Source organism: Sabethes cyaneus, chromosome 3, assembly GCF_943734655.1.
Source record: "Sabethes cyaneus chromosome 3, idSabCyanKW18_F2, whole genome shotgun sequence".
Classification (NCBI taxonomy): Eukaryota; Metazoa; Arthropoda; class Insecta; order Diptera; family Culicidae; genus Sabethes; species Sabethes cyaneus.
Genome location: NC_071355.1, coordinates 164,011,781 through 164,037,009, shown reverse-complemented (window position 1 = coordinate 164,037,009; position 25,229 = coordinate 164,011,781). Strand labels below are relative to the sequence as shown.

At 40.4% G+C, this 25,229-nt stretch overlaps 1 protein-coding gene across 1 annotated transcript; it reads right to left on the bottom strand.

The window, feature by feature from the left end:
* Positions 1-14,118: 14,118 nt before the first annotated feature.
* LOC128740357 (pancreatic lipase-related protein 2-like) lies at positions 14,119-24,779 on the bottom strand. The gene is made up of 3 exons (XM_053835894.1): positions 24,646-24,779; positions 15,466-16,233; positions 14,119-14,215 (listed from the first exon to the last, which is right to left on the bottom strand). Exons 1-3 carry the CDS (start codon positions 24,777-24,779, stop codon positions 14,119-14,121), a joined length of 999 nt encoding a protein of 332 aa, XP_053691869.1.
* Positions 24,780-25,229: the final 450 nt, after the last annotated feature.

Below are 25,229 nucleotides of genomic sequence, written 5' to 3'. Positions count from 1 at the left end.
AATGTGAGAGGCAAAAAGCAACTTTGTAACCAGGAATACTGTATTGATCATAGGCATCAGCGTCCACTATATGAGTTTCGGCTAGAAATACTAACATTGGACGTTTTGTTTCTACAAGATGTCGCAAAGCCACATAATTTGTAGATAAACCAGCAATATTCAGATAAACTATCTCTAACCTCCTTTCACATTGAATTTTATTTTGTTGCTATTTATTTAACAATATGTTGCTTTTCCTTTTCTCGTACAGCCTCCGATAAACCGGACACTGTGAACTAGATGCTGGGTGTTTTACGTCCAAATTCATATTTAGTACGTTATTAGATTTTATACAATTTACGCAATTAAATTCCGTTGAAGAGCAATCAGATGTCTTATGCTTTTCACTGCATTTCGAACATGTTTCAATATTAACACACTCCGTGCTTTTATGACCAAATTCCCCGCATTTAAAGCAACGCAAAACATTAACGGCCTCTTTAACCGGACACTTATCCCACCCAATGCTTACTTTTCCAGCATTCATCAGGTTGTTATAAGTGTCCTTGTCAACTTCAACTACTACGTTAAATTTATTGTATTTGAAGCGTGGATTTTCATATTGCGCAATAACTTTAACCTCTTTGATACCGATGCCGTCATTCTGACTTTTAAGAAAGTCAACGAAGACATCGGAGGAATATTGATCACTCATTCCTACAATTTTAACCTTGGGTTTGGCAATTGTAGGAATAACAGCGTTAAACTTTTCACCCAAATTGCTTTGAATGTCATTTTTCACGACTTCAATATTATCCCCTATTGCACACTCGGCAATAATCGAACCATTTTTCCCGTTTCTAAAGTTGCTAATTTTGTGTTTCTTTGGATCCAATGCTTTCTTTAAAAAAGATCTAGTATCCTCATTAAATTGAGAAGACTCAACCGGTTTAATTACAATGACTGGTCGAGCCTTACGCTTCTCTTTATTTAACTTTATTTGCTGGACTTTATTTACCGTAGTCCCAGATGAACCCGCTAAAATACTCGCGTAAGTTTTATGATTACCAGAAAAAACCTCGTCATCTGATCTATAATTGTCAATAATCGGTTTATCACGAATAATCAAAACTTTCTTACTGGGATTTGAGTCCGATTCAGAGTGAACCGTTCGCTCATTTCGCGTTCTTTTCCTACTTATTGCGGCTACACTAATATCCCGATTCATGCTATCAATAATAGTTTTTTTAAAATCATCCAGCTTTTTGGCAACACTAGCTTCAATGTTTACCATACTCTCACGAAGAGATTCACTGATAGATTTCAAAATACTATCGATACCATTGGAAATTGCACTATTTATCTGGTTTTCAATTTCGCTTTGGCTGTGTGCAAGCGACTGAGAGACAGATGATAATTTACCTATCATCTCAGTCAGCTCACTACAGACAGCGTCATTTTTGCCACCGTTATCTTGGGCTGATAAACAAGATGCACATTTAAAGACAACATTTTCATTATCATTTACTATTTTCGCAGCTATTTTTGTTAGGGGCGTACAAACTCTGCAAAATACAGATTTGCATTTACCTACGCAAACAACTGGATCGTCGCTGGCCCGAATTACATTACCACATGCTGCACAATCCATCCCGACTTGCATACACACGCACGCCGGCTGAACTCGTCCAGCAGCAACGGCAGACACTCAAGGCAGTGAACAATGAAAAAAACACAACAATGAAATTTCAAGCAGCCGCCGGCCGTAGCGTCTACTTTCATAGGCACTATGTGCGGCGCTGATTTAGAATTAAATCGTTGATAAACAGAATAATTCAAAAGTATGCAACGAAACTTTTACTTATCTGTCAATTTCACCAAATTTGCCGTCAGATCACTGAAACAGATCACTAATAGCACTGTATCAAGAGGCAAGAGCTCGTCTTCATGGGACTCGGTCTTAGGCTACTTGTCACCGATTCTTTGAGCGTCTATTCCTGCTGTTGATTGCGTTCTTAACCTTTCGTTACTCGCGCCAACTTTTGTAACACGGATACTCGCGCGTTGTATTTTGTACAACACTCTTTATCTCGGAATATCTCGAAATCCTGGCTATATAGAAAGTTACTGTCTTCAGCAAAGTTAATCAGTAGGTCAAAACCTTTCCTTTGGGGGATAATAATTTATAAATTTGTCACCAGACGGCGCTCAAATTCGCTGCAAATTGTACATCTTACAATTCCTATCATATGCAGGTTGTTGCATTAGGAAAGATCATTTTATCATTCCTAAATGATGTAATATTCTACTGAATGGATTTTTCTAGTAGTTTCATGTTTTCTTAGATGTTTTTCACATAAAACCATTGGCGGAACTAGGGGGGGGCTAGGGGGGGCTAAGCCCTCCCTAGAAAATATTTAGCCCCCCCTAGAAAAATTGACTAAGTTTTTTAATTTTTGAAAAACCAATAGTTAGACAACTATAGATACGAAAAACTTCAGAGTAAAGTTTATTTGCATGACTGTTATAAGATTCCAGGCATTAATGTGCATTAAATTTTAATATGCCGATGAAATAAAACGGTTGAAAAAAATTCCGGGGGCTATAGCCCCCCTAGAAATGAACGCTAGTTCCGCCAATGCATAAAACATAGTATGATATCATTTCTCCTGTTGGCAGCTTAGAAAGTACGGCTGATGGGGTGTTTTGATTCGCTTGGGCAGCAATGTTTAGAATTTTTTTTGCACAGTAATAATAAATAGTGAGAAAATTTAAAACTTCCGTTCATCTGCTTAGCGTTTTTGGTCCACTAAAACATTTTCTGAAAACAAGACCTTACGAATAAACAGATTCCGTAGATACAACATATTCAGAAAGCGGACTTATACATTTGCGACGTGCAGTAACGAAATTACGAACTTTTGCTCACCTTCGGAATAATTACCAACTACTGAATAATTTTGCTGCATACAGAAACCATTTTCCCTTATGAAGAAACGGGAGAAAATTCCAGTAGAGACCATTTGCGGTACCCCTTATACGTCGCTTGCATCGTTTCTGCGATTTCGGTTTATGCTGATCTATTTTTCTGAATATTCAAAGCATTAATATATTGTATAATTATGTCATTTTGTTCATAATAAGTTTATTGAAGAATACACATTGGTTTGACATCGATCTGTTGCTTTGAAACAAAATAGCATCCAAAAATCTACAAGTGTTGTACAAAATACAACAGCGCGAGTAACGGAAGGTTAAAGCGAACAGATTTCGCTAGATAATCGTCCGGCATCCTTGCGGCGTGAGTGGCCTACCCTTAGGGTAGTACCCTAGCCTCTTGGCTTTCGTCAGGTGTACGATGGGAATCTTTCCAAATAGTGTCTGCAGCTCATGATTCATACCCAGTAAATAATTTGGTTTGTATATCTTGATTGCAACTGAGAAATACGAAATCATATATGAATGAAAAAGTTATATTTCATACCACATAAGAACATATAAGTACCAAACTGGAGGCAATATACGTGCATAAATTTTGACAACCATTTGTAGCCTGGAAATTAAATAAAAAAGAAAACGTATCCAATTTAATTCTACTATGTATGTTTTATTCTTGACAGATATGTATTTCGCCTACGACTTGCAGGCTTCCTCAGTGTCTGTTTGCGAACTCAAATTCGCATATGTTACACGCTATGTCCGAAGGAACTTATTATTTAACTTACATGCACCTCAGATTTCTCTTCACAGGATGTTAGTATTATTCAAAACAATTAATTTAGAAAAGGTCTTAAAATATTCTATCTTGGGTTTTTTGAAAAATTCAATTTTCAAGGTTATTTAGGGGTCATCCCCTCTTAAGTGATCATATCCGTTGTATTCGACCACCTCCGATTTCAACCAAATTTGGTATAGTAGCTCATTCCGACCCAACATTCATTTTCCCAAAGTTTTGTACGGATTGATCAATCCCCCTTGCAGTGACGCTTCTCCATTTTTCTCAGATTTTCGAAAATACTCTTTTTTCACTGCATGACACGGCAAGGGGGATTGTTCAATCCATACAAAACTTTGAGAAATAAAATGTGGGGTCGGAATAGGCAATTATACCAAATTTGGTTGAAATCGGAGGTGGTCAATTACAATGGATATGATCTCTTGAGAGGGAATGACCCCGAAATAACCTTGAAAATTGAATTTTTCAAGAAACCCAAGATAGAATATTTTAAGACCTTCTCTAAATTAATTGTTTTGATTAATACTAACATCCTGTGAAGAGAAATCTGAGGTGCATGTAAGTTAAATAATAAGTACCTTCGGACATAGCGTGTGTTACGAAAGAAAATAAACCACAAAACATAACATTCTTCGCATAGGGTAACCAACGTATTTTGGACCCCATCAGCAGTTGTACATAATTTGGCCACTTACAGCAAAATCAAATGGAAGTGTCCAAATTATTTACAGCTGCTGATGGGATCCAAAATAGGTTGGTTACCCTATATGACTAAATGGTGTTAATTTTCTAAAACATGTCATTTACTATAAAAATTCGTCACATACCCTGTAAAGGCCTTCATAAAGCCCGCCGGCTATTGTTCTATGAATTCTTTTGATATTTGACGGACAACGTAACAAGATTTGGAAGAGCACCTTATAGGGGACATTTTTGACGATTTTTAGTCTCAAAATCATTATGTGGGCGAAACGTCTAAACCCGTGGACAAAACGCACCAAAGTTTGACAGGCGATCAGTTTTCAGTTGGATAATGTGGAACACAGACCCCGTGGTCCTTAGCCTTTTATCCAGCAACTCCTATCCCTACCACCTCGTGGTACCAGCCGGAATATGAGCAACTTTAGCGAAGATCGGGTAACCAACCCCGGTGGAAACTAAGGTCGTATGCCGACTGGGAAGGAGGCACTCATGTGCGCGGCTGCACTCCAGATTAAGAACGGTTCACAGCAGCGTCTGATCCGGAGTGGGCGGCTGAATTGAGGAATATGTTGTCTAGGCACTACACCTAAGATAGAAGCCCGATCATAAGACTCGGTAGCGAGGCCCTAGTAATGTAATCTACTTAAATATATATTCGTAGTCGAATTAGTCGAACAAACAAGGAAATTCGACTCGGAACGTTCGGCATGGACAAAGGCAACGAAATAAGCCTATGGAATGGATGCTTGGTACCTGGAACTGCAGAGCACTGAATTTCGTGGGTGGCGACTGGGTTCTGCTCAATCAGTTAGAACCCTGAATATTCGGCATCGTACACTGCAGGAGATCTGTAATAAAGGCGAGAAGATGTGGAAGATGCGTGGCGGCAAGGCCCAATTTCACTAGAGTGTTGGAGCTATCAACGAGCTGGTATCGGGTTTTGTAGTGATGAGCAAAATGCAGAAGCGTGTAATAGACTGGAGGGCGATCAACAAGAAGATAGGTATGATATGACGTTTCTTGAACTGCACGATCGCAGCACAAAGGCGCACTGTCCACACGACGGTAGACCCGATGACGAGAAAGGGGCGTTCTATGCGCAAGTGTAGACAACGTACGATAGCTGTTCGTCATGGGACTTCAAGGTCATCGGGGGCCTGAACGCCCAGGTCGGTATAGAAGCAATATATAGACCGGTTATCGGGCCCCATATCCTGCACACCGACACGAACGATAATGGCCAACGATGCACCAACTTTGCAGCTTCCCGAGACTTGTTGATCAGAAGCATTTTCTTTCTCCGAAAATATGTCCACAAAGCCACCTGAAGATCACCTGATCAACCAAACTTGAACAAAATCGACCATATTCTCATCGAGAACCGGTTTTTCTCAAACATGACCAGCGTACACTCCCTACGGGGTGCGGTATCGACTCGCATCATTAACTAGTAGCAGTGCATGTGCGCTCAAAACTGTCGACAGTTTATACCTTGGAACAAAGCCGCCCTTCTCGATTAAATATACGGCAATTGGACAACCTGTGAGTTGCCGAAAACTACGCGCGCGAACTGGATGCAGCTCTGCCTTCCTCTGTGGAGATAGATGCTTTGACCCTCGAAAACGAATGTAGTATGATACGCTCGGCCGTCAACGAGGCCGCAACCGTGGTGCTAAGCGAGGAAACCTCGAGCGCACGAAATGATTGGTTAGTCGGAGAATACCAACCAGCGATGGAGGGGAAAAAAAAGCTTTGGAAAAACATACTATCTAAGCATTTCAATGCGGGAGAATTTGGCCAAGTATCGACAAGTGCGGAATGCGTCAACCACGATCCAGAGGAGGAAAAGGCGCCAAAAGGAGGACAGAAATCGTGAGGAGCTATTCCGGGCTAACGACACGCGAAAGGTTTACCGGAAGGTAAACTAAACTCGTAAGGGCTACACACCTAAACCTGACATGTGTAGGGATGAGGGTAGGGTAGGGGGTAGGGTAGGGTGGACAGCAGTGGAAGCAGTTCTTCTTCGATGAGCAGCTCAACGGCGATAAAACAGAGGAAGACGCAACGGAAGCATACCTAGAAGTGCCTACAAACGACAACAGCGTGCCGGCTCTCAATCTCGAAGAAATCCGGCGAGAAATCTGTCAGCTAAAGAATAATACAACCGCCGGAAAGGACCGACTCCTAGGGAGAACTCTACAAAAATGGCCAAGAACCGCTAGCAACGGCACTTTACTGGATAATTTCAATTTGTTGGGAGGCGGAGAAACTACCGGAGGAGTGGATGGAAAAAGTGGTTTGTCCCGTCTACAAGAAGGGTTTTCGGTTCGATTGCTGTAATTTTCGCGGCATTACGCTGAACAACGCCGCCTACAAGGTGCTCTCTCAGATTTTGTTACGTCGTCTATACCTAATAGCAAAAGAATTTGAAAAGCAGTATCAGGCAGGCTGTATGAGGGTCCGTGCTACTACGGATCAAATTTTTCCTCTCCGTCAAATCCTCTAGAAATATCGGAAGTACAACGTACCCACGCATCATATTTTCATGGATTTCAGGGATTCAGGGATTATGATACAGTTGAACGCGAACAGCTATGGCAGATAATTCACGAGTACGTACGGTGTGCTACGTGAGCATTTCGGGAACACTCTCGAGTTCTTTAGAATCGCGCAGAAGCTTGCTGCAAGGGGATGGGCTGTCCTGTATGTTATTCAATATCACTATTGTGACAACTCCCCTACTGTTTTACCTGACTCACTGCGAATGTGCGTGTTATTGAAATAAAACGTCACCATGCGTTTTATTCGTTTATAACGCATATGCAGCTAATATCGATAACAACCGATTTTTTATAAGTTGTGCTTTTGTTATTGCATTTAACTTGTAAAAAGTTGCATAAATAACAATTCAGTTTCACAATACAATTATTGCGTACTACTAGCACTTGCAATATAACGTTTAAGTACGTTATTTTTAGTGATCAAAATCAACGATATTTTCGATACAAGGGCGATATTTTTCGAAACCTTTCGAACCAACACGATACCGCGAATACAACGCTATGCGCAGTGAGTCAGGTAACACAGTAGTCGGCGCGCCTCACTTTCTGTGGCGGCTCAAAATATCTGGCAACTCAGGCGTAGCAAATGTCATCATCGGCGAAAAAGTAAGCAGTCGGCAGGCAAAACAGTGGAAAGTGATTTGCATGCGGTGAGATAATTTTTACTTATAGGATATGTTACTGCTTCGTCGTAATTGCCTATTCCCGTCCTATCCAACACAAATTATTAAAAATATCAGCAATTTTATGACACACAATGCAAAACTAGCTATTCCCTAATATTTTAGTTTGTTGTCAATCATACGCGATCAATCAAAGTGAGCTGAGATCTATTTAAATGCTTTTTATCATTAAAGAAGTCCTACCAGCCAAATTTCCTACGTTTTGTCGTGCGACAAAGAAGAAAATGTCGACTAATCGTTTTAATTTCCGTCATTCATAAATGAAAATAACTCATGTAAGGCATTGTCGTTATTCTACAGCCAGGAAAACTTGCCTGACCTGCAGAAATTTTGCAGAATAACTTTTTTCATGCCGTCCTACACAAATACATGTGCGTCAGCTTCGTAAACATTGTTGTGATTTTTTGTTTGCACGATGATAAATTTTGATGGACGGATTTTGAAACGGTACGACGAATTAAAGAAATAAGGCCAGTTGCGTAATTTCATTAATATGCTTTAATAATCGCTTTTCAGTGATCAAAGTTCACGGATCGGAAGTAGGGCTGTCTAACCGGTAGTACCGGTAGTACCGAAACCGGTAATACCGGCCAATTTTTGGATACCGAAATACCGGTTTTGGAAAGGCAAAAAACCGGTATTTCCGGTATTTTCTAATATCCTAGTTTTTTTAGTATCCTTATTCAAAAAAGAACTAAGTTTGATAAAAGATTGTAAAACTCATAGAAAAACAACTTCGTGTTGATGCTGACGAGATTTTCGACTACTAGCAATGAATAGGGCGAAACTGTGGGTCAAATGATTATAGCTCTTGAACCCGTTTAAGGCACAGTACAAAGATGCTGTATGTTTCAAGCAAATGTTTCAGTGTATAAGCCAGACGTCACGTTTCAATTTATTTTCGAACTACTTGACTTGATACATATGTACAAGCCACCAACTATTCGAAGCTCTCACTTAACGAATTTAGGAAACAAGATCAGGGCCCGTCGCTTACAATAGTAAATACAATAGTCACTCAACAATGAAGTAATGAAACTTCAGTTTCAACTGCAGCAACGCCGATTCGTTTCAAAACTGACTTCAATCATGAAACCATTTTCACTTCACCATGATGACCGGTTTCATTTGTATATAGCAAAATACAAATGAAACTTTAAAACCAGTCGTCATGGTGAAGTGTTCATAATTCAAATATTCACTAGCAGGCTAACAACTTTGAATTTAATCAACATCGATAAATCGTGCCTGACTGCCAGCCGTAGTCATTTGATACAGTCACTAACTTCAGCTGAAGTTTGCTTGAAACGTTCTGTCCAACAAATGAAACAAGTGACTTCATGTATGAAGCGAAGGTTCGAGAAAGTCAGCTTCATTTATTTGTTTCGACGATGCCGGTCCGTGATTAGAATATGGGAATTTTCGCGCTTTTTGAGTATTCTTGGCATCAAAGGACCTACCAGGAGAAATTGAAATATTTTTCAAGTCTTTCATGTGATATATTGATTAAACAAGTAGATGAAATCTTCAAGCCACTATCTAAGAAGAGTGGGATTTAAAGCAGAGATGAGAAGGTATCTGTGCACGACGATGCAAGGGCTCCGGTTTAGGAATAGAGGAAAAAATCGTGAAGAGACTGTAAGAGACCAGTGCATTCATTATACTAGAAGCTGCAATACGGAGATTTTTGAAAATAGTTAAAAGCGGGTTTTCCTAATATAAATTTGAAGAAATGATAGGAAAATTCCTGATGCGCTTAAAGCCGTTCGTCAGACTTCGATGAAAGCGGAAGTTTCTTCAATTGTTAGAAGCGTTGACATCAAAATTCGTTCTACCAAAGGAAATAAATCGCTAAGCGTATTATTTCTGCCTTAATACTATTTTGCAAAGCAACAATACTGAAGTAATAGTTGAAAAACAAAGATATTTACTGAAAAACATCAACATTTCTATTGATTGCGAATAATCTGCCAATACCGGTATTTTACCGGTACTACCGGTATTTTCTACGCTAATACCGAAATACCGGTTTTCACCAAAAGTGCTCAATACCGACAGCCCTAATCGGAAGATAAGTGTGTTTTAGTCAAATCAGCACAAGAACTTTTGGAGTATTCATTAAATCCATCCAACAAATGATGAAAATTAGAATGGCTTTACTTACTACGACGGGAATTAGAAATAAACCCTAACTAATTAATATTTGGTAGCTACATGCTTGAACTAAAATAGTGCTTAAAACTACTTAGCGACTAAATTAGTGCTTAAATGCTAGGTTACGTATATCCTATGCAATGATTGCAGTATGCTAATGCTGGTGCTTAACCGAGTTAACTTATGTATGCAATTTGTAACGAATGCGAGATAGAGATTATAGCAAAGAAAAGAGAGAAGTGATAAGAGGAAGAACCATACGAAGAAGAAATAAATCGGAAACACTAAACATAAGTGAAGAAAACTAAACTGAAAATAACCCTGTATAATCTATATAAATATTGTATTCGAATATAAGAAGTTTTTATCGTCTCCTTAATATACGATAAAAAACTTCGAAATCTGTTTCATTCGTTGATTGTACATCAACAACTATTGAAGGTGTGATTCGGCGAGCGGGCATCGAAACTAGAGGAACGATATTCAGCAAGAGTAACCAACTCCTAGCCTTCGCGTTGACATCCTTACTGGCAACCATGGGACGGCGGAGGCGAAGGTAATCTGCGCCAGACTAAAAACGGAGGCTAGGAGGATAGCGTTACAAATCAATGTGTCGAAAACCAAATATAGAGACTCCAGAGAATGCAACATTTGCCTCTCATGGACAATGACTATTGGCAGCGATGAACGAGGAAGTGGTTGATGAGTTTGTATATTTGAGATCTCCGGTCATCGCCGACAATCGCCGACAATCGCCGACAATAATATGAGTAAAGAGATTCAACGACGCATTTAAGCGGGAAGTCGAGCCTATTTTACCCTCCGCAAGACGCTTAGATCCAGGAGCATAAGACACCGTTCAAAGCTGGCGATGTACAAAACGCTAATCAACCCGGTAGCCCTCTACGGACTTGAGACAGTAACTTTGCTTACAGAAGACATACGTGCACTTGGCGTATTTAAAAGAACGGTGTTGCGAACTATTTTTGGCGGAGTACAAACTTACAGCGAAGAGTGGCGTAGGCGTATGGACGCTGCGTTTCAACATCCAGCGGTTAATGGTAGACGGCGTAGCAGCGGAGTACGCCAGGAGGTTGGCCAACGAATCGCAGAACATCAGGTAGAAGGAGAAGATATAAATGGGCTGTGGAGGAACATCCATGGTGCCATCGAAACAGCTGCGAGAGTAGGCACGACGCGTGGAAGACAGCGTAACAGCTGGTTTGATGTCGAATGCCAGAGAGTGACAGATAAGGCTTCATGCACAAATTACGTAACGTTCAGAGGGGAGGGGGAGAGATCAAGCTAGCGTTACTTTTTGTTACATAGGGGGGAGGGGGAGGCTTGAAAAGAGTTACGTAACAAATTTATCAAATTAAAAAAATACGGAATTATACTTTGCTAAATAGATCTGAGCAGCTGAAAACCGTTTAACCGAACATGCAACATGGGGTGATGCCTAATTGCTGTTTCAGCTAAGAAACTCTATGATTTTAGCCTCGATTCTACTTGATCAAATCCATTTTGATCAAAATTCCTGTTTCGAACTCAGACCTGGTTGTGTTAAATCATATAGTTTGATCAGAATTTAAAATTGACATTCTGATCAGTGTAAAAAGTTAAATAGATTGTGCGATTTTCATTCAATGATAGGGGGGGGGAGTTTAGTTAACGTTACGTAATTTAAAGGGGGGGCTATGCCAAGCGTTACTTTTTGTTACATAGGAGAGGGAGGGGGTCAAAAAACCATAATTTTTGCGTTACGTAATTAGTGCACAACGCCTAAAAAGAACCAGGCCAGGAGTCGCAGAGAGAGGTACAGAGAGACTAGAGCTGCGGAAAAAAGAATCCGTCGTCTAAAGAAACGCGAGTACGAGGAGCACGTGCTCGCCAGCGCAGAGGAGCGATACGCCAGCAACGACATACGGAGTTTCTATAAAATGGTGAGATGCAGGAATTTTGCCATGCCTGTGATGTGCAATGATAGTGCTTGCAACCTGCTTACCGATAAAACGGCGGTAGCAGCCAGATAGAAGGAGCACTTCCAGACACTGTTGAATGGACAGGTAAATGCGGAGATCCGCAGGGATAGGATAGGAATTGTAAGCGATGGTCAAGCTGTGGAGCCACCAACACAGGAGGAGGTTAAAAAGGCAATCAGTAAGCTGAAAAACGGTAAGGCTGCTGGGAAGGACGGTATCCCGGCTGAACTTCTAAAAGCGGGGAGCAAGAGGCTGTACGAAGCAATCCACCGGGTCATTGGTGAAAAACTATCGAGGAATTACATTGCTCAATTCTGCCTACAAGGTGCTTTCCCGTATCCTGTTCAGCATACTGAGACCGTTTGCGGAGTCCTTCGTCGGCGAGTACCAAGCTGGTTTTCGTGAGGGTCGCTCCACGACGGATCAGATGTTTACCCTGCGTCAGTTGCTAGACAAGTTTCGGGAGTACAACTTGCAGACACACCATCTGTTTGTGGACTTTAAAGCGGCGTACGATTCAGTTAAACGAAATGAGCTGTAGCAGATAATGCTAGAACATGGTTTTCCGACGAAACTAGTTACGCTGATTCGTGCGCCGCTGGACGGATCCAAATCATGCGTTAAAATAGCGGGTGAGACCTCAGCTGCTTTTGTGACGTTGGATGGACTGAAGCAAGGGGCTGCACTCTCTAATCTGCTATTCAACATTGCCTTGAAAGGTGCATTACGAAGGGCAAACGTGGAAAGGAATGGAACTATCAACACGAAATCGCACATGCTTCTTGGTTTTGCGGATGACGTCGATATCATCGGAATCAACCGTAGAGCAGTGGAAGGGGCCTTCAGGCCTTTTAAAAGGGAAGCGGCGAGATTGGGACTTACCATTAACACCGCCAAAACATGGTTGCTGGAAGGGAACGTGGGAGCTCAAATGGTGTTGGTGCCAAGGTGGAGTTAGATGGGGAGCGATATGAAGTAGTGGAGGAAATTATATATGTTGGTACACTCGTGAAATGAAACGACGAGCTGCAGCCGCGAATCGGGCTTTCTACGGATTACGTAGCCAGCTGAAGTCCCGTAGTTTGCAAATTCGCACAAAACTGGCGCTCTACAGAACACTAATCCTCTCGGTGGCCCTTTACGGACACGAATCATGGACGCTAAAGGAATCTGATCGGCGAGTGCTTGGGGTTTTTGAGCGTAAAATTCTGCGATCTATACTTGGTGGCAAAATGTAAAATGGAGTGTGGCGAGACGCATGAATCACGAGCTGTACTAAGTATACAAATATGCTGATATAGTGAAGGTAGTGCAATGTGGCAGGCTGCGGTGGGCTGGATACGTGGCCAGAATGCCCGATAAAAGAGTAGCCAAAACTATTTTCAGCAGAGAACCAGGAAGAGGCCGTAGACTCCGAGGCAGACCCCGCACCCGGTGGGTGTGTGCTGTCGAAGACGATGAACGTTCAGCTGGTGTTGGGGGATTGGAGAACGGCAGCCCAGGACCGACGGTACTGAAGGATCATAATTCGTTCGGCACAGGATCGGCAACGGCCCGTTGCCACTAAAGTAAAGTAAGTTAGTAGGCATAGGCGTATGAACCACGAAGTGCAGGCAGTACTTGGAGAAATTCCCATCGCACAACCGGTGAAAGTTGGGTCGCAAGGATACCGGACGTTCTCTTCAACCCCCCCCCCCCCCACGTGATGTCTCGACCAGGTTGAGACCGCCTTGCCGCGCAACGAATTGGCGACGAGTAAGACCGAGTACAGTAGAGAGGAGTTTTTGTTATGGCAAGAGCCCTACCTCTACGATGCGCCCTGGCTCTACGATGCTGCTAAAAAAAAAAGAAAAAGAAGACTTCCCCGTCGTATTCCATAGATGTCGAGGGCCGGATTCTCTGGGTTATGTGTTTACGCAGCTCCTGAAAGTCAGTCAGTTTGCATTGAATACTGTATTGAACCTTGAAAAACGATGCCGAGCGAAAAGCACTCGCGCTTACAATACTTCGCGAATCTTCTATATTGTTACATATTCATTACGTGGTCGGTCAGATCTGCTCCGATCATCCAATGGGCAAGTGCCTTGGTGCCAATAGCAATTTTAACTGCTTTGTTTGAATCCGAATCTGACTGATCGTTTGTTGTTGGGGATAAGTGGCGACCGATGTTCATCTCAATGAGTTTCCGCAACAGTTACTTTAAATCATTTATTAAACCAAAAACTTCGCAAGCTTCTTCGTTATGTAATAAAAATTGATCTTCATACATAGTCTTAGCATATGTAAATTTAAATTTTCCTTACAATAAACGGGAACAGAAATCACGCAGGTATTACGTACTCATCTCTTAGGCTAAAGTTTCGTCCCTGGGCGAATGGTGATTGCACATTGGAATTCAGGAAATATAAGCCACGTGTTCTGGAAGTAAGTAAACAAAGTTAAAAATTAATTACAATTCGTCAGTTCAAAGATTGCTGCTATTAAAAATTGATTATTTCAGCATAATAAACTATTGAATAGTGAATACTATATAACATGCAGATTGCAGTATGTAGATATGTATGCCACAAGGAAAATCAAACAAATCTTCATACAAGCGGCGTTACAGAATAATCAAGCATCGTGCCTTCCAACCGACCAGGAACAGTTGGCCGCCATTAGCTTATTATTCATTCATTACCTCAAGCATGGCGAGGCAGTGAAATGGCGTGGAAAAAAATGCTAATTAGCTGTCATGTGCAGCGGCAGCAGCAGCATCGTATCAGTGATCCCATTTAATAACAGTAATGGAACCAGAAGGTGTTGAAAGTAACGATATGATATTGTGTTGTTTTATAAGCAAGCTCATCGTAAGTAATGCCATTGCATATTAATTGGGCATAGATGAATATGACACTTGAACAGGCTGAAGCTGATGTGTGTGTGTGTTATTCTTTTTTATTCTAAGAAATTGTGATTATTTTATATTGAAAATTTTATATTGAAAATTGAATGTTGAAAAATATCGATATTTTTTCTGTAGGTATTGAAAATACCTTTCTAAAAAACGCTTTTGATTAACACATTATGATTGATTTGCATAGATCAAACACAACACTAGTCAACCTGCCTTATGTGTTTTAGCTATTTAAAAAATAGTTTTAAGTCGAAACTGAACAAAGTTATTTGTGTTAATGTTCAGATTTATGCATCTAAATTTTAACTTTGCATTTTCTACGTATCCTCTATGTTAAAAATTATCAAAAAAAACTCTATACACTTACTTACTTACTATGCTTACCATTTCCAAGCACACTGATGATACCAATGCAACTATAATTTTAGAATCTTGGACTATAACCGTTTCTTGGCTAGCTTCCTGGTCATGAAAATTAATCGTAAATTATATTTACGTTCACTCTGGCGATAAAATAGATAAAATCTAATCACTAGGAAGCGCTCATTCGATGGTTCAATAATATTAGTACCATCACAGTATCCTCAGCAACTGTCCCTACCATCGAGTATTGTTTGGATGCTGCAGAGCTGAACTAACGTGGTGCTATAATCTCACTACGATGTCACCGCAAAAATCTCGTCAATGAGCGTTCATCAGACGCAGCAAAGTTGAGCAAAGCCAATCCCAGTGAAGTAAAACAAGAAATAGATTATGAAACAGGCTCACTTACGTGTTCGGAGTATGTGCACCCATAAGGGCAACCGTGCTCTGTTCGTTGAATCGGCACAGTCCCAACATGTACAGATACCAGTGAGCACACCTGTATCCGTAGAAACCCACTTCCGAGGCGATCGATTCCGCATAATATTCCGGCGCTCGATTATGGTTGCACTCGCCGGTCGTTTGGCCAGTCGTTTGGTTACTGCAGCCCGGTTGTTCCACCCCTCCGTTAATATAGAAATCTGTGTGACCGCTGGGGTGGAGAATACCCCGTGCAAACACGTCGGTGTGAATAACTTGTACGAACTCCGCGTCCGATTGGTCTAGTTTGAATTCGCTAGGCGCCGTGATGAAAAGTGGCTTGGCTGGATCGAGCCCAGTTACTCGTTTCAGTTTTCCCGCTTTCAGGTAATTACCAATCATACCGGAAGTCTGACCTCCGAGGCTGAAGCCCACAACGTGAATGTCATTCAGGGTGAACATCCGGCGCTCGATCATGTAGTCCAAGAGCAGAGCCGTACAATTCGCGACCGTGGGAAGATTTCGCACAGCCTGATAGTAGCAAGGTTCCAGTGCTAGAGGGTTGTAGTCTAGCGAGACGATGTTGAATTCCCCGTAGTCTAAATATGCCGGGCGAATCGATGTGTTCGGGGCATAGTTCCGATGTCCGGTGTAACCGTGAATCAAAACTATCAGCGGACGACCCGCAGCGAATGGAGCACGATCAATCGTATCGGTATGAAACAAGCTGAGCTCGGTTGGGTTGTTCTGAGTGTCTCTAGAGATAGGAAATGAAAAAGAAAAATGTGTTGAAGTGGAATGATATGTTTACAGGGATAGCCGTCTGGTTTGGCTATCAATTAAGATGCAGCAGACGAATGTTTGAAGAAAATTTTGATCCCGTTTCTAAACATCATGCAGATGGACAATACATGTTTTGGCCGGATAGAGCATCATCGCATTAAGCCAAAAAATACAATCGTTCCTGAATACCCATTGGATCCCTTTTTTACCCAAAAACCACGACCCGAAAAATCTGTCTCAGTGTGCCCAATCGAAGATTTCATCGGAGTTTTGAGTTACTTGGTGTACAAAAATAACTGAAGAATCACGAATTGCAAAAAGTTGATTGGTAGAATCAAGAGATGCATTCGCAAAGTGTACATGACGGCCGTACAACGCTCCTGTTTCGACGTCAAACGAAAGCTTCGCCGAACAACCGATTACGGACCGTTTTCAAATGTACGCTAATTTTGTTTCAACATTGAATAATGTTTCTTAATTTCGGTAGATCAGATCTTCTTCATGTACCTTTGTCTTTTTTTGACAGCTTGAGAGAAAAATACCAAAATTTTAGTTGTCACCCGTTAGCCCCGTAACTGTCCTATACTCTAATAGCCGGCTGTGAAGTCTGTCGATAAAGAAGGGTCAAGTTTTAGAAAGAAAATTTAAGCCCAAGGCTTAGCTTAAGTCGGCAAATTATGTTCTGTCATTTGAAAATTGTTTTGAAATATTTGTTTTTTCTTGTTCGTCAATTTCTAATATTTTAATGATAAAATTTACATGACACCATCTTTTTTGTCGTTCTTGAGCTATAGCTGAAAAACAGATTTTCCTGAATTTTATTAATTCAAAATAAAAACGTTCTTACTAATGTTTTTTTATGAAAATGGTAGTAAATTTTCTGTGAATATAGATGGAATACGGATGGATATAGAGGTAGAGTCCGCCTTCTGCTGCTCTCCAGAAAAAGAAGCAAAGACGGAGAAAACACGAAAATGTGACAAAAACTCGATAAGCGAGTTAGAAAAAGAGGAAAAACGCGCGAGAGAAAATAACAAAAACTGGTTAAAAACGAAAAATGATAGGGTAAATGGGACATAAAAAGAGTGTCCAAAAATAACCCAAACCAGATACGTCGCTACATTAATAAGGGGGGTTGCGCAGTCTCCTTTTGTCCAGCACCTCTATGGTTCAAAGGTACACGGGTACCAGCGAGCCACGCGCCCCTGGTGGGTGTTGTGGGTTCAAATCCGGTTATAATCTCTGTTTATAGCTTGGTTCGACCCATGCACCTTCCAGCATTGGACAAAAGGTAGGAGTCACAACGACAACTTGTTAAGCGTAGCCACCAATTACCCCCCCCCCCCCCCCCCTTCCTTTCCACTCTTTCTCCTCCACTCCCAAAATATTCATTACTTTCCCCTACCGTCCCTCCATCAATTGTACAACCATCGTTTCAAAAAAAAATAATATTAATGCCTGACCCCATTTCAATGTCAAAGACTAAAAGCACGAGTTTGGTCAACATAAAAAGAGAAAAAGAGACGAAAACATGTGTAAGAAGAGGGAATACTGAACAGAAAAAAAGAAAACGGGACATAAAAAGAGGAACCAAACTGAAAGAAAGGAGAAATTATGGGAGCAGAAAAAATGGAGAAGAGGAAACGATGGAAAATGGGATAAAGCGGACAAGAAAAACAGAATGTGACAGAAAAGGAGGACATAATAAGGGGAAGAACGGAACAGACGAAAACGAAAAAGGGATAGAAAAATAGTTAAAAGGGGGAAAACGAAAATCAGAACCGGAAAATAAGAACAAAAACAAAGATAGACGGGACAGATAATAACAAAAAATAAGACAGAAAAATAGGAACAACGAAAGAAAAACTACGAAAAACGGTGCAGAAAAGAGAAAAACAAGAGAAAAGGGTAAAAACCGAAACGGAGAAACAGGAAATGGTGTGGGGGAAAAGGAAAAATGACGGAAAACCAGACAAATAGAAAGAAGACGGGACAAAACGAGAAGAAAAAACATCAAAAAAAAAGACACGAAAACGGTAGAGAATAAGAGGAAAAACGAGACATAACAGATTGCAAGAGAAAGCAAAAGGAAAAAGAAGAATAGAGAGAGAGTGAAAAAACCAACAGAAGAAATGAGGAAAAGTGGCAAAACAAGGTGAATTTAGAAATAAAAGGAGAAAAATGTAACACGAAACGAGAAAATGGGATAGAAAAAAAAAAGAATAAAAACAGGACAAAATAAATCAAAGAAAAATCCTTTGGTTTTATACCCCATTTGCCATATTACTGAAGAGAATTCAAAACGGCCCATTTTTAATTCTGGTAGAACCGATACCGGATGTTCCGGAGTATGGGACATGAACTTGCGCTCTACAGGATAGTATAAGATTCATTCTTATTGACCACAAATGAAATGGATAACATTTGCGTACTCTGTTAAGCAGATTTCAGAGTTTTATTTCTCATGCTTCTTATGACGTCCAAAAAAATCCCACTGTGATCTGGAATATCTCCGGGAAAATTGAACCATAATTTATAAACTTATTTTTGCATTAAAGACCAATCTAATGTGGTTCTTTTAAGACTAATTGCATAAAAATCGAATGAAAATAAGTGGAGATAGAGCCAAAAGTGTAACTGCAAGTACCATCATTTTTGATGTCGGGGACGTAAAGGTTAATATTTTTTTGAAACGATGGTTCTGTTAGCAATCACCAAGTGAGAAACGCGTTGCGAAATGTGCCTACTGATGTGCTGAACTTCCGTGTGGGGCAGTTCACTACTATAGATGTTGATGTTGCTATCAAAGGAATTAAATCGTCAGCTGTTGCAGGGCCTGATGGAATTTCTACGCTTGTCTTGAAAAGGTGTGTGAGTGCTCTATGCGAACCATTGCGTTTCATATGCAATAGTTCTTTGAGCCAATCTACATTCCCGGACCGCTGGAAGAACTCGATCATGTTTCCAGTGTTCAAAAAGAGGGAAAGTGAAACGTCGCCAAATCCTACATCTCAGCCGATCAGCACGGCTTTTTTTCCTGGAATATCTATTTCTACAAACCTGCTACAGTTTACGTCGCACTGCCTTGTAAGCATGAGTGAAGGTGCACAAATTGATACCATCTACACGGATCTGAAAGCAGCATTTGATAGAGTCAATCATAAAATTTTAATCGCAAAAATCGATCGTCTAGGTGCGCCAACTAGCTTTGTGAAGTGGATAGCGTCATATCTCGCGAATCGCCGACTGTGTGTGAAACTTGGGTCCCACGAATCGAATGGCTTTGGAAACCTTTCTGGTGTACCATAAGGGAGCAATCTCGGACCGTAGCTTTTCTCCATATTCATCAACGATGTTTGTATCTTAATATCCGAAGGATGCAGACTGTTCTATGCAGATGACCTGAAAATTCTCTTGCGGGTGAGATCCGTTGAAGACTGCAAGCGGGTACAATGGATGACTTGTTTGCAAACTAATGTAGTGCAAACCGCATGGTGATCAAAGTGAAAAAATGTGCCGTAATTTCCTTTACTCGTAAAAAACATCCACTGCATTGGCAGTACAAGATAGAAGATGAAGTAATTGAACGAGTTTCATCATTCAAGGACCTTGGAATTTTGCTTGATACACAACTGTCATTTAGGGAGCACTACTCTTACATCATAGCGAAGGCTAATCGCAATCTTGGGTTAATCTTCCGGATTTCCAAGGAGTTCAACGATCCCTACTGTCTACGAGCACTGTACTTCTCACTTATGCGGTCAACACTTGAAACGGCAGCCGCAGTGTGGAGTCCATACCATGACGTTTGGATTAAACGAATTGAAGCTGTTCAGAAGAAATTCATTCGCAATGCTTTAAGATTTCTGCCTTGGAATACCCCAAGCGACTTGCCACCCTACGTGAATCGATGCGCGCTGCTTGGCATGAAGACTCTGTCGAAAAGACGTGACATTGCCAGTGCTGTCTTCATTGGAAAACTATTGCTAGCTGAAATAGACGCTGCTCAAATCTTGACTCAGATTAACGTTAGCATTGCTCCAAAGAATCTTCGACTTTGGCCGTTTCTTAGACTACATTTTCATAGAACCGAATACGCGCAGAACGAACCTGTAAGAAGAATGTGTTCAGTATTTAATCGAGTGTTCGACGAATTCGACTTTAATGTCAGTATAAATGTATTTAGAAAGCGACTGAATTTAAGTGATTTGTGACAGTTTATGTAATTTTAAGTCATTCATGTAGACCAAAGCGTTCGATGAATTATGTTAATAAATAATAATCTATACCTATAAAGAAGGATTTCTGTCTGTCTGTATGTTCCTTATAGAATCGAAAACTACTGAACCAATCGGCATGAAAGTATGCATCTAGAGGTTTTTTGGGGCCAGGAAAGGTTTTATTGATGGTTAGAAACCCCTCCCCCCACTAAGAGGGGGGGCTCCCATACAAATGAAACACAAATTTCTGTATAACTCGGCAACTAATCAAGCAAATAGAACAAAATTTGGCATGTGGGTGTTTTCGGTGACAAGAATTTATTCTATGGTAAATTGAGACCCCTCCCCTCTTTATAAGGGGAATTATAAGTCCTCTCCTCTTTAAAAGGGGGGGCTTCCATACAAATTTCCTCATAACTCGAGAACTAATCAAGCAAATGAAACCAAATTTGGCAGGTGAAAGTTTTCTAGGGCAAGAATATTTTCTATAGTACATTAGGAACCCTCCTCACTTTAAGAGGGGGGGCTCCTGTACCAAAGAAACACAATTTTCCACATAACTCGAGAAGTAATTAAGCAAATGGAACCAAATTTGGCATGTGGGTGTTTTTGGAGGCAAAAATTTTTTCTATGATGAATTGGGACCCCTCCCCGTTTTAGGAGGGGGGGATCCTATACAAATGAAATACAAATTTCCTCATAACTGAAGAACTAATCAAGCAAATGGAACAAAATTTGGCATGTGAAAGTTTTTGAGGGCAAGAATATTTTCTATGGTGAATAAGGACCCCTCCCCACTTTAAGAGGGGGGGCTCTCATACAAACGAAATACAAATTTCCTCATAACTCTAGAACTAAGCAAGCAAATGGAACCAAATTTATCATGTGGGTGGTTTTGTAGGCAAGAATATTTTCTATGGTATATTTTCTATGGATTTCCCCACTTTAAGAGGGGGGGGGGGCTCCTATACAAATGAAAAACAAATTTCCTCATAACTCGAGAACTAATCAAGCAAATGGAACCAAATTTGACATGTAAGTGGTTTTGGACGCAATATTTTTTTCTATGGTGAATTGAGACCCCTCTCTTCTTTAGAAAGCGAGTTATGGCCCATCTCCTCTTTAAGAGGGTGGGCTTCCATACAAATGAAATGCAAATTTCCTCTTATCTCGAGAACTAATCAATCAAATGGAACCAAATTTGGCATGTGGGAGATTTTGGAGTCTTGAATTTATTTTACGATAGTTAGAGACCTCTCACCCCTGTGGTAGGGGGATATGGACTCTCATACAAATAAAACAGAAATTTTTGCGAAACTCGAAAACTAATCGAACTCGAGAAATTCGAGACTCTTCCATAAAACATTAGTCAATACAAGACCACAAAAACTATCTATAGTAACACTAGATCATTCAGGACGAGACGGTCGCGAGTGTTGCTGGTGACCCGCCGTCGGAAGCGCCTTCCACTGGGGGGCTTGCAAAACTCGAGATTGTGACAAAGATCATCCGAGATTCATGATTTATGTACAACACAGGTTAATTTGTGGCAATACAAAGTTTGTCGGGTCAGCTAGTCTATACCTATAAAAAAGGATTTCTGTCTGTCTGTCTGTCCGTATGTTCCTTATAGAATCGAAAACTACTGAACCGATCGGCGTGAAAATTTGCATGTAGGGGTTTTTGGGGCCAGGGAAGGTTCTTATGATGGTTAGATACTCCTCCTCCCACTAAGAGGGGGGGCTCCCATACAAATGAAACACAAATTTCTGCATAACGCGAGAACTAATCAAGCAAATGGAACAAAATTTTACATGTGGGTGTTTTTGGAGACAAGAATTTTTCTATGGTAAATTGAAACCTCTCCCCACTTTAGGAGGGGGGCTCCTATACAAATGAAATACAAATTTCCTCATAACTCGAGAACTAATTAATCAAATGGCACCATATTTGGCATGTGGGTGTTTTTGGAGGCATGAATTTTTTCTATGATGAATTAGGACCCCTTACCTTTTTAGGAGGGGGGGGGCTCCCATACAAATGAAATACAAATTTCCTCATAACTCTAGAAGTAAACATGCAAATGGAACCGAATTTGGCATGTGGGGGATTTTGGAGGCAGGAATTTTTTTAATGATGGTTTGAGACCCCTCACCCCTGTGGTAGGGGGATAAGGACTCTCATACAAATAAAACAGAAGTTTTTGCGTAACTCAAAAACTAATCAACCTCGAGAAATTTTAGACTCATAAAACATTAATCAATAACAAGACCTCCAAAAACTATCAATAATAACATTAGATAATTCAGCACGAGTCGGTCATAGGCCGCGAGTGTTACCGGCAACCTGCCGTCGGAAGCGCCGGCCACTGCGGGGGGCAGCCCCCCGTAGAGTTCACCTCTATCTAGGTTTATTTATTTTCCTAGATCTACTGACCTCTATTACTTCAGTTGGGTCACCCCTGCGAAATGGTACTTTCTACGAAAAGATTTTCCGTGAAATGGTACATCCCGCGTAAGGTTTTGTGCGAAATCGTATTCTGCGAAACTCTATATTCCGCGTTATGGTCAACCGAGAATTGGTGTTCCGCAAAATGGTATTCGGCGAAATGGTTCGTAATGATGGCGAATATTTAAATGCTATCCGCTTTATTTTATCAGGCTGAGCGACGGGGGGAGTTGTTTTCTACTTTACTGTGAGGAAAATTTGTATAATAAAACACCCATGAACTCCTCAGAAACTTGCAAAACTCGAGATTGTGACAAAGGTCATCCGAGATTCACGATTTATGTACAACATAATTTAATTAGTGGCAATACGAAGTTTGTCGGGTCAGCTAGTAATAAATAAAAGAGGAAAAACGGAGAGGGTGGAGATCCAAAAACAGCATATAAAGACAAAAAAGACGGAAAAACGGGGCATCAAAATGAACAAGAAAGAAAGAAGATGGAACATGAAACACGGGACAGAAAAAAAGAAAAAGCTAGGAAAAAGGAAAAACATATAAGAAGTGAGGGCAAAAACCAAGAAAACGGTACAATAAAGGAGACAAGACGGAACAAACACTAGAAAAATAGAGTTGGAAGAGAATAGAAAGTAGGTAAACCTTTGCGATAGTAAGACGAAAAGTGTCAATTGTAAATTTAAGTAAAATTTTCTGCCTAATTTCGTGTCCATGCCCGCTTTCAAATAAAATTTCAAGATCTAATTGATTCAAATTCAAGTCCAATGTCCAATGTCAAGTTCAATTGCATGCCCGATTTTAAGCCCAATTTAAAATCTAATGTAATCGTAATTTTAGGTTTAATTTTAAATCAAATGTAAACTCTGATTTAAAGTCTAATTTCAAGTACAATTTGTATTTCAAATTCATGTGTTTTTTCACATGCAATTCCAAGTCTAATTTTAAGTCCAATTTTCAATTCAATTTGAAGTAAATCATGCCTAAATTAGTCCAAGTTCAAATCCAATGTCAAGTTCGATTTTAAGTACAATTTCTGCTCTAATTTCTAGTCTAGTTCCAAGTCTTATTTCTAGTCCAGTTTCAACTTTGATTTTAAAACCAGTTGCAACCAAAAATTCGGAATTTCAAACCTAATCGGCCGGTGATTTTATGAAGAGAAAGCAGTGACTAAAATTTTCTCTCGCATATAAGATACACGTTTTTCGCTCACTTGTTATTCTCATATGACAACTTAGAATCTTCTTGTCTGTCTATATGAAGCTAAAATCACACTGACCGTCAGTGAACATCAACGGCAACGTATCGTTAAAACAGCAGAATAGCTGTCTGAATTAGGCTATTCAGCATACCAAGCTCTATGCTTTATGGCTTTAGAGAATATAATGAAATGCCATATCTATTCAAGGTGTCTGCTGTCAAGCAATTTTTTCGAAAATTAAAATAACAAAAACTTACGAATGCAATTTTCTTATTTTTATGTATTTAATCATGTGAACTTTAAGGCGGTCAGAATCAATTCTTTTGGTACCAAAGTGTCAAGCAAATTGTTTTGAATACAGTTTTTATCATATCACAAAAAAGTTTCATGTGTGGCTCTAAGGCCCTAAAAGAGAATGCCGTCTAGGGACGACCTTACCGATTGATTATAAATGTTTCCCGCTTATTGTATAAGGCTGTTAATAAAAAATGCTTCAAACCACACCTCGTATATAACCAAAACGTAACATTCTCGTTTGGACACCTTTTCTCAGTTTCGAAACATTTCAGAAAATTCCAGTCGGCAGCAACTGCGAATGATAATCCTAGTAAAACCCCAACGGCACATTCCTGTAACATTGTACTCTATATAAAGTCAGTGATTTTCTACACACACTCTCAGCTCTGATTTACTTTCATTTTTACATTGCACTTCATTTTATCGTTTATAATTTTAACTATGCGCCACTATTAAACCACATGTGTTAACAATGTACTTTCTGTGAGCACTTCAGAACATTCTGAAAAAGTACTCCGGCTACCGTTCGCTCTTATATACTTCGACAAGTTTTTGAACACATTGTTAGCAGCTTGAAGCAAAAAAAAACACACGAGCTTTCTTCGTCCTGATGGTCCGCCTCGCACCACCCAACAGCATGAGGTACCGCTATATGTCATTTTTTCCTTATCATATCTACAACGTACTGTGCTTGGTGCCGCATCGAACCAATGGCCTGAATGCACTTCTTATTATTATGGCGATGATCAACTTCCGAAAACGCCGACCCTCTGCGGCGATGCAAAACTTAC

Coding starts and splice junctions, on each gene's coding strand:
- LOC128740357 (XM_053835894.1), bottom strand. CDS start 24,779: ATGTTACAGGAATGTGCCGTTGGGGTTTTACTAGGATTATCATTCGCA. Junction 16,234..24,645: donor ACGTTTTGGTTATATACGAG/GTGTGGTTTGAA, acceptor TCCTATCTCTAG/AGACACTCAGAACAACCCAA. Junction 14,216..15,465: donor GGTGCACATACTCCGAACAC/GTAAGTGAGCCT, acceptor ACTTACTTCCAG/AACACGTGGCTTATATTTCC.